Source organism: Brassica oleracea, chromosome C4, assembly GCF_000695525.1.
Source record: "Brassica oleracea var. oleracea cultivar TO1000 chromosome C4, BOL, whole genome shotgun sequence".
Taxonomy (NCBI): Eukaryota; Viridiplantae; Streptophyta; class Magnoliopsida; order Brassicales; family Brassicaceae; genus Brassica; species Brassica oleracea.
In genome coordinates, this window is record NC_027751.1 from 2,880,306 (window position 1) to 2,892,041 (window position 11,736).

General features: G+C 35.4%; 4 protein-coding genes across 5 annotated transcripts; 3 read left to right on the forward strand and 1 right to left on the reverse strand.

Moving 5' to 3' along the window:
- The first annotated feature begins 910 nt into the window (after positions 1–910).
- On the forward strand, positions 911–1,521 carry LOC106341413 (late embryogenesis abundant protein At1g64065). Its single transcript, XM_013780179.1, has one exon. The coding sequence runs from the start codon at positions 925–927 to the stop codon at positions 1,519–1,521; it is 597 nt and encodes a 198-aa protein (XP_013635633.1). The 5' UTR covers positions 911–924.
- Positions 1,522–3,029: 1,508 nt separating this feature from the next.
- LOC106341049 lies at positions 3,030–3,698 on the forward strand. The gene has a single exon (XM_013779866.1). The coding sequence runs from the start codon at positions 3,188–3,190 to the stop codon at positions 3,488–3,490; it is 303 nt and encodes a 100-aa protein (XP_013635320.1). The 5' UTR covers positions 3,030–3,187; the 3' UTR covers positions 3,491–3,698.
- Positions 3,699–3,886: 188 nt separating this feature from the next.
- Positions 3,887–5,739, reverse strand: LOC106337015. The gene has a single exon (XM_013776034.1). The coding sequence runs from the start codon at positions 5,593–5,595 to the stop codon at positions 4,111–4,113; it is 1,485 nt and encodes a 494-aa protein (XP_013631488.1). The 5' UTR covers positions 5,596–5,739; the 3' UTR covers positions 3,887–4,110.
- An 847-nt stretch (positions 5,740–6,586) lies between these two features.
- On the forward strand, positions 6,587–8,146 carry LOC106339453 (60S ribosomal protein L2, mitochondrial-like). 2 transcript variants are annotated; one of them, XM_013778264.1, is made up of 2 exons: positions 6,587–6,844; positions 7,450–8,146. In XM_013778264.1, exons 1-2 carry the CDS (start codon positions 6,745–6,747, stop codon positions 7,995–7,997), a joined length of 648 nt encoding a protein of 215 aa, XP_013633718.1. In that variant the 5' UTR covers positions 6,587–6,744; the 3' UTR covers positions 7,998–8,146. The 2 variants fall into 2 exon arrangements, with proteins under 2 accessions (XP_013633718.1, XP_013633719.1); XM_013778265.1 differs by lacking the exon at positions 6,587–6,844 and adding an exon at positions 7,218–7,318 and having other exon boundaries at positions 7,405–8,146.
- The last annotated feature ends 3,590 nt before the right edge of the window (positions 8,147–11,736 follow it).

Below are 11,736 nucleotides of genomic sequence, written 5' to 3' on the forward strand. Positions count from 1 at the left end.
TCACACTAGTTTATGGTTCTTCAATAAAAGTACATAGTTGTTTCAGCATCTTTGAGTTGAAAGTTAGATACCTGCTTTACCAGATACCTTTCCTTTGCTCCAGGTTCTTAAAAAGGCCATGCTTTTTGAGAATATTTAGATTCTTTAGTCTTTCGGTAAATCAGAGAATGTTCGATTGCTCAGTTCTCAAGATACAATAGAGGTAGGATTGAATGTTCACATTGCTACATTCTTTATCTTTTGGTTTCTTCTATAAAAGTTTGTTACTTGCAAAGCTTTCTTTGATATACATTTCCTTGGCACCAGGCCGTGTAAACTAGACCTGCAGATTTTATTCGAACCAGCCCAACCAAACCGAAATTTCCGGTTTTAGATTTAGTTTCGGTTTTGAGTTCAGTCTGGTCGGGTCGGTTCGTATTTTTAAAAATAAAAATAAAAATAACTGAACTGAAGTAACCAAAGTTAACCGAAATAATCAAAAATATCTATTTTTACGGAAAGTATACTGAATTCTAATATTGTCAAAAATAAAATTAAAAACCAAAACTAGCCTCTTTGGTGGAATTATGGTCAAACCTAATAAACCAAAACCGCTAATACCGAACCAAAATAACCGAATAAACCGAAACCGCATGCCTAGTGTAAACAAAAAAAAAAAATTAAGTCTTCAAGGTGAAACAAAGCTAGAAAGATTCTTTTAAGCATCTGTTACTTGTTTAGGAAACCCACACATCATCTTCCAATGTCATGCTGATCAAGAACCTATTGATTCTTTCCATTTTCCACACATTAAAAACATTTTTGGACTTGTTTTTGTTCATTGATGTCATCTAGTTTCTCTTAACGGTATATATATATATATATATATACACACAGTCTTCCCATTCTTTTCATCATCTCATAACTGAACCATCTCAAGAAAGAATGTCGGGCTATGCCAAGAGCAAAGATGCTCATGTAGCTCGTGCAAAAGAGAGTGATACCACCGGTAACATCATCATCTATACCCTTCTAGGGCTTTGCATTCTGCTCAGCCTCTTCATCACCATCGGTCTCTTTGTCATAGCCAAGCCACTTGAAGCAAGCTTGACATCTGTGGCTGTAAAAAGCCTCAGGTACAATGATACATCATCATCATCCTCGCCTTATTTCAACGCAACACTAGCTATGGAGATCAGAATTGAGAATCCGAACTTCGGCTTCTTTGAGTTTCCAACTAGTAAAGGAGATATCATGTACAACGGTCGTGTTGTTGGTGAGATTAAGATTGATGGACAGCGAGTGGGTGCATATAGTGCCATTAGAACAGAGGTTTGGACACAAGTGAGTTATAGAGAGGATCATGCACCATCTGTTTGGTTCAAGAATGATATAAAGAGAGGGTTGATCATCCTCAGGGTTGGAGTTAAACTTAGAGGTGAAGTACACTTGGAGGTTTTGAACAAGAGAAGTGTGAATTTGAAGTGTTTGATGTATCTTAATCTTATAGATGAAGTGGTTCCACGTTTGTGGTGCAAATGAAAACTCTCTTAGTTTAGTTTTTCCAGTTTTTCCTTTTCACATTTTTACTTCTTTTGTTAACTTGTATTAAGATGTTTTGTCTGTTTTCTTGCTTAAAACCTTGTATAAGATGTTGCTAAGTGTATATTGAAATACATTAATTTTATTCTGTGATGAAATTGATAGTATTAGAATGTTAAATGGTTATTGTCTAGACTCCAGTCTCTAGCTTGTTATTTAAAGAAGTAATAAAATTGATTTACAATCAATATTTTGTCACTAAAATTTACATTTTTCATTTCTACAATTTCACGGTTAAAATTTGAATATAAAATGATTAAAGTGAAATTTGGAATGTTTTACCAGCAAAATTTATTGTTCTTAAGTTTTAAAATTTACAACAAAAATAGAATGTTTTTAATTGAATGGTAAGTGTTCCTTTTTAATTCCCATAATCAAATAAAAAATGTTGCATTTGATTAATTTAATACAGTTTTGTGTTGTTTAGCGTAAGAACCATCACCAACTTTGTCGTTGTCACTCTTATAGTTCTCAGAGGACGCAACCGTTATTAATTCTTGATGTTGTGACTTGAAACTTGGTGAACATATGCTCGTTAGGGGGCCAACTTTAATTTCATATCTTGTAGAACCGGATTTGGCTCCAGCTCGTGGACTTCTGAATGTTCTGACATGTCATGATCAAGACAGTTTCTAAACAAGTTTGTTTTATCCAACATGTAAAATCACAAAGATTCCTCTCGTGTATAATTAACGTGTTTCCCTAATATAGAAAAGCAAGTTTACTTATTGAAATATAATTTTTTATTCACTAGAGTAAGGTTATCTTGAATCCGTCTTCTCAGCAAAATATATAAACCTAAACTATACAAACAAACACAAACAATCTTATAATTTTTCTGTTAAGATTTTAGGCTATATACACAAACATGAAACACCCAGTCAAAGATGAGATAGATGATAACGTTTCCAACAACTGAATCAATATTAAAAAGAAGTTACGGGTTGGACTTTTGTTAGGTCTTAATCACATTTCACAAACCCCCTTTTTCTTAATTTTATCCATAGGCAGTAAACAATCATGATTTACAAGTTTGTTCTTAATCAACTGTTACTAGTTGACAAAATAAATATTTGTGTTATGTCATTCAACCAATGCTAATCCACAACATCTTAATCTCAAATAATGACAAATATACAAAGTTGTGATAGATGCTAAAACTTCTGAAATGTTTACACGAATAGTATACAAAAAAAAAATTACATATACTCGACCATAACTCGGGTATCAAAACATGAACATAATAAATATTTGTCTTTCACATAATTTTTTCGGCGTATAAAATTATCAATGTTTTGAATCATAAACATAAGATACCATACAAAGTAATCAGAAAAACTAAATAATCATTTTCCTAATAATGTTTGTGTAGCTGTGGAACTCCAAAAAATAATATAAGAAGACCAAACTATAACAAATTGACAGAGAATCAAAAAGGAGAAACAAAACTCAAATAAAGAAATATACAAAAGAAGAAAGTGGAAGGTAACTAAGCACCAAACCCATAATAATCAATAGTCAATACCCTTTCAATAAACAACAAGACCTCTTCTTCATATCTTAAAGAACCACAAGAAAGAAAATAAAAGATTAAAAGTTGGTTTCAATGGATGGCTTGATACCAATGGCGTTCAGGGCCGTGAAGAAGAACCTAACTCGCCGTCGTTACGAGTGTCTCTCTTCCTCCTCCACAACTCGTGACTCTTACAACTTCGTTTCCGATACTGAAAGGAACGTAGAAGGGCACCATCGCCGTCGCTGGTCCATGGGAGACTTCTCATCGTTATCAAGCCGGGAAACAAAAAGAAGCAGCGGTGGAGCTAGGGAGAAGGGTTGTTCACCGCCACGTGAAGGTCAACTCGTGAGATACAAGAGCCATCGTTTGTTTTCTTGCATCTCAGGTCAATAGTATAATTTATCATTTCAAGAAAATAGCAAACTCGAACTTTTTTTTCAGCGTGTTGGTTGGTTTATGTTACAAAGATGTGTGATATTGAATCATGTACATATTCGCTATCTTGTTATGATCTTCTGATGTCGTAAACTTTACGGTACAACATGGGTGTTGTTGTGGAAATGTATAAATGCTGGGTCTTAAACAAGAAACCCAAAATTTGTAGGGGTCAAATAAAAATAACTATAGTTCCAAAGGTTTTTGTTGACCGAATCCACATGTGACTAATGTTCAAGATAATCAGTAATATCACTTGGCGTTAATTAGGCATTTTAGAAAAATCATTTCGTTTAAGTTTGATTTCTCGACTAGAACGGTTTTTAGAACATTGCTCTTGGCCGTAATGCGTGGTATAAGGACTGTATAATACATTCATACTTGTTCATTTTCCACAAGATACAACACAAATCATGTAATAAATCTACAAAACGTAATTAAAAAAGTGATTAGGTGTAAAGTCTTTCGTAAGAGACCTCATGAGAAACAACTTAAACGATCAATTAAACAGAGAGAACAAAGAAGACAATGCGTTTCCAAAGACACTAGTCCGTGAAACAAGAGTAGTAACAATAACACTACAAAGTGAGAGTGCGTCTGTAGAGAGTCTCATCATCATCACTCTCATCATCATCATCTTCATCAGACACAACCTCACCACCACCACCCCCACCAGGCATATCCAACTTCCCACCCATTTCAAACACCGGACCATCACTATCCGCATCAATAAAGTTCCCTTCCAACCTTTCCTCAAACCTCTGGTCACTACAATTCAAAAACCAGTTCAACGAACTCCTAATCCCTTTCCCCTGCAGCTTCTGGTACCTAGGCTTAATCCTCGACTCCAGACCATAAGTAAAATACTCAGGATACTCCACCAGCTCCTTCATCGGCCTCCCCATCTCCGTCTTATAAAAGTAATAAGCATTCTTCATAAGCTCAACCCTCGAGCAAAGAATCTGAGGACACCTCACAACCATCCTCGCAACGTCCTCGACCTTAAACGTCCTCCCCAACAGAAACTCAACAGGTTTCATTATCACATTCTGTTTCAAGCTCACAACCTGCGGCATCTTCTCAACAACGCGAGCGAAACCTTCGGGATCAACCTTGAGCTTCAAGCTGAAAAAGTACTGCTGCGTAGACATCTTGGCCTTAACCGGTAAACCAAGAATCTGAGGGTACTGCGCTATAACCAAAGGAAGCATCTCTCTCCTGACGCCGAAGCTAATCAAACACTCCACGTTCGGTTTAACAGTCTCCTCGAGGCTATACCCGATAACATAAGCACGCTTCTCAAGCATCCTAGCAACAATCTTCTTCGGCAAACCGATGGAGATTAGATAATCCACAAGAGGCTTAATCATAGTCCCAACTCTCATCCCTAGTAGATAAGGATACTGAGTCACCATAGGACCAATGTCTCTAGGACTCACACCGATACTCACCAAGTAAGCTACCGAAGTACTCATAGTCCCTTCTAACTTAAAACCCAAGAGCTCCGGGTACTTCATTAAAACATAACCCAAGTCCTGTTTCTCAACATCAAGCCCTCTAAGAAACTTAACGACAGGAGCAAGCTCGACAACGACACTAGCGTGGAGAACCTGAGGGTAGTTCTTAACGAACTCTCCCAACTTCGATCTCGAGATTCCGATTTTCTCCAAGTACGCGAGAACAGGGATGAGATTCTTCCGCACGCTGCATCCCAGCATGAGAGGGTACTCGTTCACGTCGTCTATGGTGAGACCGAGCTTCTGGAGGAACTCGAGGCGCTCGGAGATGACTTCGATGGTGGAAGGGAGCTCGATGGTTTCGAGCTCGTCGGTGATTACGCCGAGGGCTTTGAGGTGGTCGCAGATTTTGACGCGGTTGACGAGCTTCTCCTTTTTGCCTTGGATGACTCCCCAGGTGACGGTGGGCATTTCGTACTCCGGGAACTTGGAGGATTGGGTTGCGTAGTGAGAGATAGGAGAAGGGGTTATTAGGGTTTTGAGGATTGGGTAGTGTCGTGTGACGAAAGATAGGAGCTTTTTGTTTCTGGGGAGGAGATGGCTCATTTTGGAGGAAGCCCACAAGATTGGTGATGGAGAAGGTTACGACTATGGTGAAGAAGATGAGAAAAATGGTGTCTTTTTCTCGCCTGAGAGGGTTTTGCGATTAGAGGAGAGAGAAGCCCTAACTGTAGAGGCGGAGAGAAGTGGTGGAGGCTGAGTTACGGTCTAACCGGGTGGTTTGAACCGGTTATTGTAAATCAGAGGCTTCTTCCCTCGTGGTTTAGAAGAAAGGTTACCACTTTGCTGGGTAAATAGGAAATATAGCGTCATAATTACACTATTTTAGTATCAAAATAACTTTTATTTTAGAGAAGTGGAGACTATCCTAATGTCAAAATTATACCATTTTATACTAAAAGTATTTCTAATTTAACACTATTTTAATGTCAAAATTACACGATTTTAATACACAGTTCTAGCACTTAACTTTTTTTCTCCGATTACAACACTAAATTTCACAATAAAAACTATTTTACAATATTATATATTTTTATTTGTCATATATTTAAATATGTATTATATTAATAAAATAAATGAATAGTATATTAATGGTGTAAATAATATTTTACTGTGGTAAATAATGTAAAATTATAATATTTCATTAAAATAGAGAATGTGATTTTTAGTGTTGGATTGTAGAAAATTTTAGTGTCAATATCACATTAACGTAGAGTTTCGAATTGGATGTTGGGTTGGAAATGAACTTACTCGAGATTACTCTATTTAACTGTTACCGTCAGCTGTTTTACCTCGTAGGGAAAAGTTTAAACCTTTCACATGAGATCGTTTTTCTGAGTAACGGGTGGTTTAAACCGGTTATTGTAAATCAGTAGGCTTCTTCTTGAGTCATGGTTTAATGCCGAACTCTTTTTAGCTCTCCATTTCCTCGCCGCGTTCTCTAAGCTTCATCGTTTCCGCATCTCTCAGGTTCGTCTTGTTGATCTCTATAAGTTTTATAGTAATGCGCGGCTCGTAGTAATCGTAAAGTTTTTAACTTGGAATCAATCAAATATCGTTTTTTGATGGTTTTTTTTTGTGATCTGTGTCGATAGAATTGATCGTGCCGTCAAGAACCATACTTTAAGGCTGTTAATTTTGATAGGCTGTAGATAAGATTGGAAAAATCTTTACTTTTCTCGTTCAGTCACTCCTATGTCGGCCCTTGTGGCGCTATGCAGAGCTCGAGCTTCTGCTTCTTTATTCAACAGCCTTGTTCGTCCAGCATTTCGCAGTTTCTCTTCTTCATATTTATGTATTTACACAATTTTGTAAAATGAGTACTCGACTACTTCATGTTGAGATAGTTTTGTGTTGAAAGAAAAATTCATGATCGTTACAGCTCTGCAACTGCAAGGGCTACACTTGAATCTTTCCAACTCTATTTGCATTTCCTAAATCTGGTGCGACATTCTTCTCATAACTCTTCTGTTAGTGCCTCAAAGAAGATCTCTTTATGGTTGTATCTAAAATGATCAATCAAGTGCATATAACAAATGCATATAGGTATTTTGTAGGACTTGGTTTATGTTACTCGATTACTTCATGTTGACATAATCTTTGTGTTGGAAGCATTCATGATCATTTGATCTCTCCAAGGGATACACTTGGATCTCTCCAACTCTGGTGCTATTTTTCATTTCTTATATCTGGTGCTACATTCTTCTCATGTCTCTGGTGTTAGTGCCTCAAATAACATTACTTTATGGTTGTATTCAAAATGATGAATCTAGTACATAAAACCGATGCATTTAAGTGTACTTTGTGGGACTTGCGTTATGTTCATGTATACTGTATGTATGGTTTTTTCTATAACTAGGATTGAGTTATTCTCAGTATGTATGTCTTTTTTTTTGGCAGGTTTTGGTGATGTGCAGAACAAAACGCTTGTGGCAGAGATGGAAGAAAAGATGCTCCACATGGACATCAACTCAATGATAGGAAGCTCCATGCCACTAGGAATGATGCGCATAGGAACAATCATCCACAACATCGAGATGAACCCTGGCCAAGGCGCCAAGCTAGTCCGAGCCGCAGGAACAAACGCCAAGATCCTCAAGGAGCCTGCTTCAGGCAAGTGCTTGATAAAGCTTCCATCAGGTGACACCAGGTGGATCAACGCCAGGTGCCGCGCCACGATCGGTACTGTCTCGAACCCGTCTCATGGAGTGAAGAAGCTGTATAAAGCAGGACAGAGCAGGTGGCTGGGGATAAGACCCAAAGTGAGAGGAGTGGCTATGAATCCATGTGATCATCCTCACGGTGGTGGTGAAGGGAAGAGCAAAAGTAGTGGAAGCAGAGGAAGGACGTCGGTTAGCCCCTGGGGGAAGCCGTGCAAAGGTGGTTACAAGTCTGCTAGTGTCAAGAAAAAGAAGAAGAGATTGGCTGCTAGAGAGGCCAAGATGTGATGTTACGAACACAAGAAGTTAACGTTTTCTTCAAATGCATCTTTTTGAGAGTTGGTTATGAATATTGTTACGTGTTTTTTTCTTCTGGAAACTTGAAATCAAACGTTTTGAGCGTCAGAAACGTTTTGATAAAACGCGTTTTTGCAATATTAAGTGAGTAGTAGTAGACTAGTAGCAGGTTGGATGAGGAAAGAGATGAAAAGTTGAAACACAAAGTGAATTAAAGGAGTCAAAAGGTTGGGACAATACACTGAATCAATCCTAACGACATAAAAAAAATCCAAAACAAATCGTCTTTTTTGACTTGTTACTTTCAAATATTCCCCAACTTCAGAAAAAATGACTTTTTTTTTAATGACATGTATTTGTACTTTGAACCAGATGTCTGTTGTCAAAAATCAAGATGCCTTTTTCTATTAAACAAAATTCAAGAAAGACAATTTGACATTTTCATTGGTTTAAGCAACCAAACTATTTAAAAAGTTTAAAGCAGGTATTGGGAAAAAACCCAAGAATGGTATTAGATTTTTTTGTTAAGGGAGCACACAGAATTTGAAGATTGTATCAAAAACAACAGAGCAGCCACCATGCTTGCCATATTGGGTCCTACTCCTCCATACTTATTCAATCATTTTATTTTTACTCTTTATATATGTTATTCCTTTTATTTAGTTTTATACTGAGTATTCTTTAGCTTTTCAGGTTTTGGTATATAGATATGTCCACACATGCAATGAATCCAATACCTTCATTATGAATGAGATGCATGAATTTTAATTTATTTTCTTATCACCGTTCTTTTAATTCCCTTTTCAGTCTGGTCATATCTTTGCCCAGACTTCATCACAAAATTAAAGTATATGTCCCCCATATATTCTTACCTTTACCCCGAAAGAACATAAATACTTAGCTTTGTATATGAATGACAGTGTAGGGATTAATTTATCAATAGTTCCGAGATTAATTAATAATGCATATGGTTGAATATAATGGATATATGGGTTAGGACCGTTAGGTGATGAAGAGAAAGGTAATGTATATCAAAGAAAAGGAAAACTGAAAATGTAAAACGTAGAAGAAAGAGATTGAAGAGTTGTACGAGGAGTATTAATAAGGCAAGTTGGTCGAGATCATATGCATTGAATCGATCGGAACGAGCCGCGTGATATTGTCATGTGCAATTTCATCCACATTATGTACCTTTTGAAATCATTGTGTATTTAATTGTTCATTAATGTTTTTCGCTAATGTTATACAGTACTATATACTATTTTAAATATATGTGTATATCTATAATCCGAAAGTAAAGCCATCAAAATTATTAAGGGATAGTCCTAGTAGAGAAATATGATCAATAATACTCGAATATGTGATGAAACTGTGGGCATATCATAGTTCTCAGAAAAAAAGCTGTGGGCATATCATTTAAACTCGTTATTGAGATAATAATGCTTATGTATTATGCAAATTATATAATATAGTTATAATAATATGAATAATTTTTTTTTATATAATATAGTTATAATAAAGTAATTATATTTTGTTGAATATTGTTGCAACTGGTCCACAACCACTAGACATGCAATCTAGAGGAAGGGTTTGCGATGTTCAAGGCAATCATGCATGGGTTGCCACTTGCCATTTCTGTACCTTTCCCTTTCCCTTTCCAGCATTTATTTGTTTTCTAACTTTTTCTTTTGTAACACTTGCTTTCTAATTTCTTAAAAATTATATATAATACTAACAGAATCCACAAAACCTTCTGTAAAATAATCATACTGTTTTTTTTGTTCACCTATAAAAAAAGATATATATATATATATATATATATATAGATATATCTTTCTTGGTTTTGCCTACGAATAAAATCTTTTTTTTGATCAGGAAAATTAAGAGATTGAGCTCGGCTGCCAAAAAAAAAGAGATTGAGCTCGATCTCTTTACACAACTAGTCAACTACTCAAATGTGTAGCATCGATAAGTACATATCCGCAAGATAAGTTGAATATCCTTTAGTGTCGGAAAGATATCCACTATTATATTTTGCAACTCGTAATATCTATTTTATCGTAAGATTTCAAGTATGCATGCATCATCTCTTTATCGGTGTCTCGTTGTAACGTTCTGCTTTTATTTATGAAGGGGATGTAAGTTCTTAATGATGTAATTAAGTTAGGTCTTGTTGTCATATACTATATGTGATTCATTGAATTTAGTTAGGTAAATAAGCAATGTGTTGGTAACCTGTCAATTGGTTAATACCCGAAATGCCAAACACGAGCTGCTTACGGAAACATCATACGGAAACATCATGTCCCTCAATAATCACGCAACAAAATGTATCATGTAAAACGCAGAAATTAGCATTGCTTTTAACTATTACTAATATTTTGCAAAAATATATGGGCATAGAAAGAAGATAATATCGTAACGATTAGATTTTTTTTTTTTTTGACAACAGCGATTAGAATTTAGAAAACACTAAAACCAAAGAAAAATAAATATTGGACCAACTGTCCCACTAGGAACACACTATTATATGATATATCCACCACACGAAATACTTTTTTTTTGTAAAACACCACACGAAATACTGAATAGAAGAGTAACATTATGGGTTGTAATTGGTCGATAAACATATAAACAACATTGTTATTAGATAGAAAATATAACTGTACAGTTTATATATACAAACTACTATTCGTGTATATATTTGTCAAATTTAAACGGGTAAATTCACTATATTTAATCATTGTTATCACTTGAATCCACCTCTAGTGCAGATGATTAGATGAATTCGAATCTTTACTTTGTACCTTTTATTTTTCCGTCCATAGTTTCAATAGATTACAACCCTGAATGATAATAATACTACTGTAATAAACAATGCATATAGTACACAGATTAAGTGATTACTTTCAAACGTTTAATAGCTAACAATCTCTAATAATATGTTTCAAGCATTTTAGTGGCTAATTGTTGTGTGTTGATATAATGTGTGTTATCAGGATCATGTCCAATGTCAACCAAGCCATAAATAACGCCATCACATTTCAAAGTCTTCTGTAACAAAGAAAAGATTTAGATTTTTTTTGTTTGTTTTAAAACATCAAGTGGTTAATGTTTTATTTACTATAAATTTCATAAATAATACGAGATTAATAAGTAAAAAAAGAAACATAACTACAAGTCTACAATAGACGAATTATACATTCGTTTTAATTAAACCACCATAGAATATTCCTCAAAACAAATCTAAAAAGAAAAACACAAACCTCCACTTCAAACAGAGGCTTACCTCAAATAAATTCCAGCCTACGTCAAGAGAGATAAAGTGTCTAGGGGAGAAGAACCAACCTTTTGATAGAGAGAGAAGCCAAGTATTCTAGTTTTGCATGCCTACCTTCCAGAATCAGCAAACAACTTGCTTGTCACACTTGTCACCCCCCAAAGAGAAAATTAAAAAAAATATTAGTCCTATATAAACATTATCATAGCCTAAAAAAAAATCTGGAAATTCACTGAACCTTGCTCTCTTTCTTGTTTCTTCTCTAATTCCACAAGAGTCTAACCCCAAAAGAGATTATTTATTTTTTTTCCTTTCTTTGTATAGCTACTTGTCTTCTTCTTCACTTTTATATCTTCTTACCAGCTTTTATATACCAAACTCTATATCACCAACTTTGTTACTTCTTCTGTATTTTCTCTACAAAGAAAGGTTTCAAAGTCTTTCGAAGGT